This window comes from Mastomys coucha, unplaced genomic scaffold (genome assembly GCF_008632895.1).
Source record: "Mastomys coucha isolate ucsf_1 unplaced genomic scaffold, UCSF_Mcou_1 pScaffold21, whole genome shotgun sequence".
Taxonomy (NCBI): Eukaryota; Metazoa; Chordata; class Mammalia; order Rodentia; family Muridae; genus Mastomys; species Mastomys coucha.
Window position 1 is genome coordinate 124881679 of NW_022196904.1, and position 8116 is coordinate 124889794.

Below are 8116 nucleotides of genomic sequence, written 5' to 3' on the forward strand. Positions count from 1 at the left end.
GGGGAACAAGGTGAGGCAAAGTAAGGAGATGATTAGGCAATCTGAAAGTCTAAGAGACACCTTGAGAAACACCTGGAGCCCAGAGTCAAATCAGTACTAAAATGCAAATATTACTGGGATTTTGACTGGGAGGTAGCCAGATTAGCATAGAGAATTAAAATAGAGTAATACTGCTCAGTTGTTGTACCCTTAGAGCTTGTTAAATAAATATAATACTCTGCCAGGCAGTGGTGGCACACGCCTTAAATCCCAGCACTCGGGAGGCAGAGGCAGGTGGATTTGAGTTCGAGGCCAGCCTGGTTTACTGAGCGAGTTCTAGGACAGCCTGGGCTACACAGAGAAATCCTGTCTCAAAAAACCAAAAATAGTCCAGTCTCAATTATTTGGGAGCTAGCTGGGCTAGAAGAAAAACACAGCAAAACACTTATTAAAATGCCACTAACCCCCACAAACAGGTAGCAAGAGTCCAAAGACACCTCTCTCTTACAGCCGCCATGGTGGCTTACTAAGAGAAAAGTTGTGATTAGAGAGAATACACACACACACAAAGGTGTAGAAGTTTCCCTTGTTAATTGACTGTGGTATATTAGTCAGCTAGGACTCCCACAATTAAAACACAGACAGAGTACCTTAAACAACAGAAAATTGCTGCTCATAGTTCTGGCTGGCTGGAAGTCCAAGTCCAAGGCATCTGTAGGAATGGCTCCTCTGGGCCTCTTCCTGGTCGCTCTCTTCCTGCCTCTTCACAGTGCTTCCCCTCATTCACTTGATCCCCTGTACGCTAATCTTTCCTTATTATGATGACATCAGTCCTGGGTTAGGACACAGTCCAGCTGCCTCAGTTTAACAAAATTGTTCTTTAAGGACCAAACATACTCACTAAGGGACTAGGAACTAGGAACTAGGAACTTTAAGATGCACCATCAACACTGGGAAAGCAAAGACAGGAGGGCACTGGGCTTGAGTGTCTAGCCAATCTAGCCTATGTGGTGAATCCTAGGCTAGTTAGAGACCCTGATCAAAACCAGGGAAAAAACTGACCCAGATCCTGAAGACCACCCCTGAGCTTGTCCTCTATTCTCCACAGGCACAGGTCCAAGGACCTACACACACACACACACACACACACACGAGTGAGACATTTCCAACATCCATCAACACCAAAGAAGGATCAACGATGGTACTAGTTTGTGATTAAAGAAAGGACAGTATTCAGAATTCATCCCAGTTAGTTTTCACCCACCTAAAGGAGCGGTCAATGATTGTTATTATGTCTCCATGTCTCAGTCTCACAGGCTCATCTATAGTAGCCCCATTTACTTGCGTTGGATTGGTAGAACTGAAATTATATAATGTTGCCTACAAGGAGAGAAGAGAGGCAAACACTAAGGACTTGTTTCAAGTCACCTTCAAAGGCTTTAAGAGTCGATTTCCAAAGCCAACTTACCTCTTGCTCTTTGACTTCAATTTTGCAATGTTTTTTTGACACTACAGGCAGCTGGATACGAATGTCACATTCAATACTCCTTAATACAAAAAAAAGTAAAGATTTTTATGAGGGTATACAACTAAAAAGAAGAAACCCTCAAGTTTTCGAAATATTTGCAGAATTTGACTAGTATGTTTAGATTATAAGTGTAACGACACAGGACTGACAAGATGCTGCAGAAGGACTGGCAGCCATAAAAGATGGAGACTTCTAGTACTCCAGAATAATTATACTAGAAAATACTAGAACACACAATTACTTCTCATATAAGTAGTTATAATTACAAGACACAAATAAAAGAGAATTTTCTATCAGTTTAGGAGAACTTTGGGTTTTTTTTTTGTTTGTTTGATTTTTGTTTTGTTTGTTTGGTTGGTTTTTTTCAAGACAGGGTTCCTCTGTATAGCCCTGGCTAGCCTTGAACTCAGAAATCCACCTGCCTCTGCCTCCCAAGTACTGGGATTAAAGTAAAGGCATGCACCACCACTGTCCAGCTTAGCAGAACTTTGTAATGTGTTTATAACAATATGGGTGTTTAAGGACACAGAAAACTATAGCATAAAATGTGCTGTGGATAATCAATGCCTCAGTTTCTTCATACACAAAAGATCTATACCAGCACCTGTGTTGCTATTCAGTTATAGTTGTATATATCACTTGAGTATGGGGCACACAGTTAATCCATGTCAGTTGTTTTAAAACCACACGAAGTTGACAGACTCAGATGTCTTCGAAATACAAACACTAATCCACAAGCAGAATCTAGATTAGAATGGTTTTCTAGAACGCTAGCCTGGTGGTGGCACAGCGCAGAAGGGACGATTCTAACCCAGCCACAAACCAGGACTTTTCGCTGATAGCTCCATTGTGAACTTTAAAAGCCAGAACATATTCTATACACTGCCTGTCTTCCTATGAACCTCTGGAGTCTAAGTATACCTCTTACAATAAATACCACCCAACCGAATGCAAATTGTTTTAGAATTTTTAAAACTCGTTAAAAGTATATTTAAGTAATAGTGCAGAATGATCAAAATGAATGATGACACTCGTGACAAGAATATTTACTTCCTTAGTTTAAACAACAACCAAACAAAGTTATGGAAAGTTCTTTACTCTTACAGATTCCCTATTCTCAAAAGAGGTTTTGGGTATCAAAACAGCAGGCAGAGAGACCATATGTTAGAACCCAGTTTTACTGAGCAGAAAGATCACCACAATCCATACCACATAAAGAATGCCACAGACATTCTGGACCAGATAATTCCTCAACGCCCCTTTCGCTGTCAAATACGCCAAGTCTCTTTCCTTACTCAGCAGTACTAGCGGTGGACACCTCTCCCAGGGTGACATGAAAATCTGTCATCAGCCTTTGCCAAATGTCAGAGAACTACCATTCTCGCCTGACCTCCATCTTCCTACCAGACACTCACTCTGTGTTACACACTGATTGATCTTAAGTGTCAGGCGCCATACGGGACCCTGGAGATGTAAACATTAACAAGGCAGCTCTTGCCTTGGAATTTAGTCTATTGGAAGACAGACAGACAAACAAAAATCTAAAACCCAGTCACCAACCTGCATGGTGTTAGAAGAGACTTTCTTTAAAGCAGCCTCTAAGGTAACATTTCAAACGCAGCAGAAAGAGCCAGAAGGGTCAAAGTTTGCACAAGAGGCAACGCAAGCAACCACCTGGAAGGCCTCAGGGAAGATTGCTATCCAACTGACCCGGGAGGGAAAGAGGGGATTCTTTCAGAGCACTGGAGCAGGGCTCGCCTAGCTGATGTTTCCAGAAACATCCAGAGCCACAGCCGGCAGTGCGGGAGGTGCGGGCCACCGATGTCAGCTACGCGTCTACCAAGTGTAAAGGAAGCTCCCAGTGCATGAGCGGAGCGTGACTTCCAAACAAGCTACAGGGACAGCCCTGTCAAACGCAAAGGGCGGTAGGGTCGCGGGGTCGCAGCCCGGGGTCACCTCGGCCCCGGCGCGCACTCACCTTCCAAACAGGCAGGAACTGAGGCTCAGCGGGAAGTGTGCTCCGTCTTCGCCGCTCCGCTTGATGGTGACCAGGCGAGCCGAGGACGCCATGGTCCGCCTGGCCGTCAGTCCGGAGCCAGTGACTGCGCCCGAGGGCGGAGTAGCCTCCCAGGGAAGCTCGCAGGGCCCCCGCGCCGGGCCGCTCCTCAGCTGGTCTACTCCAGCTCTATCCGCCGCTCACCGGGTGCAGCCCGCGTCAGAGCCCTCGGCTCCTCAGCCGCGGAGGACCGACCACGGCCACCCGTGGCCTTCGCTCCGCCCCGACCCGCACTCCCGCCGCTCGCGTCCCTGGTGCCCACCGCCTGCCGCCCGCCACCCGCCGCCCGCCGCCCGCAGCCCGCCTTCCCGTTCGGAGTGTCCGCCAAGGCGGTTCCGCGCCAAGGCTACCCGCCGCGCCCGCCCGATTCAAACGAAAACGGCGGTTCAAATTCTGGCGCTAAGTGCTGCGATTGGGCCAAGCGGCCAGCGTGAGACCAATGGGAAGGGCGATGTAGGATTGGGGGAGTCCAGAGGTGGGGCCAGGCTGCGGGCCTGGTGGTGGGGCGGAGCCAGACAGATGGGAGGAGCCAGGCCGGTAGGCGGGGCCGGGCCAGGAGCAGGCCAGCGAAGCGGGACGTAGAAGAGAAACGATCAGGAAGGCGGACCGGGCGGGGCGGGGCTGGTGGGCGGGGCAGAGGGTCCCAGCTTTTTCCGCATCAGCAAAACAGGCAAGGATACTTGTAGGCTCCCTTTCCAGAAATCAAACACGGACTTGCTTAACGCTAGAAGCTTTATATTTTTAAAATTAAAGCCTTTCCTCTGCGGTTTCTACACACATCACCTCATGGGTAACCTGAGGTTGTTTCCCTGCCCTTTTAGTGTCCCTCAAACTGTCCTGTAAAACGTTGGGGGGCATCATTACAGTCATGCTACAATCTCTCCCTGCTTAGTGAACGTGGAGGCAGTGGCACGGTTTTTCCGCAACCAGAGCTTAGAGTCATTGCTGCAGCATAATTAAGTTTGCTTTACTGTTTCGGGGGAAAATGCCAATTGAAATAACCTGTCCAAGACCACACCTGCAAATCCCAAGATAGGGATCCTGGGGCACCAGGTGGGGTTTTCTGAGGCCAGGTACCAGTCAGATGAATATAGAGTAGCCATGCTTTTGCTGCCCTCTTTTTCTCATGCTCCCTCCTCTTGTTCCTGGATCAGTGTTCTTCCAGGAGGGTGTTGTAAAAATTCTGCTCCTGGGGCAATATAACCAATGTCTACCCTCTCCTCAAGGTCTCAAGGACAAGCCTGAAGTATGAAGCCACAAAAGATCACCCTGGGGAACCAGTGTATTAAACCACCCTGATCCAGGCTGATTAGTTATAGCATACCTCTTGGCCTCGAAACCTAGACCTCTGGTCAGGACTTTGATATATTTAGGGTGTCATTGGGCCTCTTTGCTCCTATTCACAATGAAGCCACACTGAATACATCCCCTTTCTGTGCTTCCCACTGTCACCTGCTCTTTAATTAGCCTATTGAGGATGGATGGTCCAGCCTGCCTTGTTAGGGCTGTCAGGATCCAAGCTCTACTCTAGACACTTGGGCATTGCCTTCTCATCCCCAAACCTAAGCAATGCACCCATAAGGGCATTTCACGATTTCATTTACCAAATGCAATAAAAATTAAAAAAAAAAAAAGCAAAGCAAATCACCTCATATATATATATATATGGATATATAGAGACATATATGGATATATATGTTTATATGTACACATGTATGTGTGTATATATGTATATATATCCATATATATGTATATATATCCATATGTATCTATATATGTATATGGATAAAAAGGTTTAAAAAGCAGATCAGTTCATACACACATACACACACATATAATTGTTACTTTATCATGAATATGTGTATAAATGTGTCTATGTCTGACCATGTGGATATGAGTACAGGTACCTGTATATCAGTAGAGATCAATGGATATCCCAGGGCTAGAGTTACGGGCAGTTGTGAGGTACCTGAAGTAGTTAATGAGTCCTGACCTCAGGTTTTCTGCAAGAGCTGCAAGACCTCCAGCCATCTCTCCAGCCCTCCGTTCATATGTTTTTAATTGTTTTTTAAAATGTGCTTAAAATTTACACTCTATGCTTTGTTTTAAATTATGGCCTCGAGGAATGTAACTTTAAGAGTCTTTGTTACTTTTCCACTGCCATGACAAAACACCATGACCAAGGCGACTTATAAGAAAAACATTTAACTTGGGGCTCACAGTTCCAGAGGGTTAGAGTCCATGACCATCATTGTGGGGAACATGCAGGCAGGCACATGACCCTGAAGAAGTAGCTGAGAGCTTACATCTGATCCACAAATGCAAGGCACATAGAACAGAGAGAGAGGAAGAGGACAACAGAGAGGGAGAGAGAGAACTCAGAATGGTGTGGATAATTTAAACTTCAAAGATCACCCCCAGTGACATACTTCCTCCAACAGAGCCACAGCTCCTAATCCTTCCCCAACAGCCCTACCAACTGGGAACCATTTCAAATATGTGAGCTTATAGGGGCCATGTCATTGAAGCCCCCACCCCTGGGATCATATAAAAAACCTTTGTAAAACTACCTAAGCATTATAAAAACACCCCTACTCTCTTCCCCATTCCTCACTTTAAAGCACATATTCTCATTAAGCTTCAACTCCTTAACTTTGTCTCACTTTGGCTCATCCTGAAATTTCAGGATGCCGACTTTTTTTTTTTTTTTCCAGCGACCTTACCAAAGAGATCCGCCCAAGGGCAAAGAGAAACACCTGGGCTGCTGACAGCCAGCACTGCTGGGCTCTGTCTGCCTAACACTGCTGTCACCTGTCAAGGGGGCATGTGAAGCCCTACCTCACCCGCATCTCGCCACCACTTTCACTGGGCTCCCTTCAGTTTCCCCAACACAGACAGAAGATTTTACTGTGAAAGTAAGGTGGAGGAGGGGTCGTGGTATCAGTCTGTTGGGCCATGGAAAGACTGGTGTCTGTCCATAGTCAGTGTGCCCACGGCCTGCAGAGAGGCTGACTAGCTTCACTGCTGCCCACCCCATGCCACCACCGCCTGATTTCTATCTTCCTGGCCCAAACTCCTCGCTGCTCCAGGATCCAGGCCCTCTAGCAGGAGTCCACCTTCCCAGTCCTTCCTTTCAGATCACCCCACAGGTCCTCACTAGGTCTGCAGTGCTCCTCACACTAATGCCATATCTCCAGCACTATTCTGTCCCCTGAACTTGCATGTGGCTCTTTGAGAAACAGGGCCCCCATTATGGCAAACTTCCCAAAGCATGAATAGGACCTTGCTTCTCTCAAATCCGGTTACCATTTCTCTACTTGTTTTGTCTCAGCACTGAAGAGGATGGGATGCAATCCCGGGTGACCTCTAGAGCTCAGCGTGGACCCCTCTGTAGAGCCATCATTGCTCCACACTGAGCCAGGTCACCTCCCTGGCCTCCTTCCTTTAGAGCTTCTGATTGCCATCAGGAAAGACTCAGAGTCCTGTCAGGCTCTGAGGCCACACGAGTTCCTGGGCCTCCTGTTTCCTTGACCTCTGGATTCTGATGCTCAGCCCCTAGCTTCTCCCCGCTGGCAGGTTCTAGGCTCTCTGATGCTCAGAGCAGACATGTTCTGCTCCCCTTTTCTCTCTAGGGAGAAAAGCAGCTGAGTTCTCACACTAGGTGGCCCACCTCTGGACCAAGCAATCAGAGAAATCTCCAGAAGGGGGTTCAGGTTAGGGTTAGGGTTCAAGGTCATCTTTCAGCCTCCGTACCCATGTATATGTGCACCTACACACACAGTGTGCCTTGATACATGCAAACATGCATATATACTCTTCATATTCACAATAAACAAATACATATAAACAAATAAAATTGTTTATTCCTTCATTTAAACATTCCTTCATTATAAACATCTTATTATAGGTAAATGTTATAATGATAATTCTGTTTCCCTCTATTTGAGCATTGGTGGTTTCTCCTAATATTTTATTATTCTAATAAATGCTCTGAGGAACATACTGAGACAAAACCTTGTTTTGATATGCACATCTTAGAGCTTCCAAAATCTAGTCTTTTATCAAGCACTCCATACTTCAGTTATCAAACTGCTGTCTTCCCAGGACTACACAGTCTGTCCACCAAGTTCAATGCTTGAAAACACCTGCTTTATACCAGATCTTTTCTTCATTAGCATTTAAAATGTCCTGCTAATTAGTTTGGCCAAAAAAGGAGAATGGTTTTGATTTGAACTGTTCAAATTAACATTGTTTGAAAACCTCCCTGTACATGTTTAAATGTCTCATCTGTCAGACGTTTGTGTCCTTGCCTAGTAATCTGCTGCTGACTCAAGGCTCTCCTGGCTGCTTTGTCTAAGAAACACACACATTTTGGTTCTGTAGAGTTGTTGGAAGTGTATGGGTCAGTCAGAAGACTGAAGAATAGTGAGAATGGCTTTGCTGGCGACCTAAGGAGGATGTGTGTAAGGATTGGAAACTTGCAAGCTCTTTAAGCAAATTCCAAATGGTGAGCCAAAATAACCTCCCCGTCCCCCACAACCCCCCGTCCCCTG

The 8116-nt window shown here is 46.3% G+C and overlaps 1 protein-coding gene across 2 annotated transcripts in view; it reads right to left on the reverse strand.

The window, feature by feature from the left end:
• Mki67 (marker of proliferation Ki-67) overlaps positions 1 to 3953 on the reverse strand; it is a 27112-nt gene extending 23159 nt beyond the window's left edge. The window contains exons 1-3 of one of the 2 annotated variants that reach the window (XM_031388649.1): positions 3486 to 3953; positions 1448 to 1526; positions 1244 to 1359 (exon numbers count right to left, since the gene is read on the reverse strand). In XM_031388649.1, coding sequence (XP_031244509.1) covers positions 1244 to 1359; positions 1448 to 1526; positions 3486 to 3577 — 287 coding nt within the window. In that variant the 5' untranslated portion in view covers positions 3578 to 3953. The remainder of the gene's footprint in view (positions 1 to 1243; positions 1360 to 1447; positions 1527 to 3485) is intronic. The other variant, XM_031388650.1, reaches the window with a different exon arrangement.
• Between the last annotated feature and the right edge of the window lie 4163 nt (positions 3954 to 8116).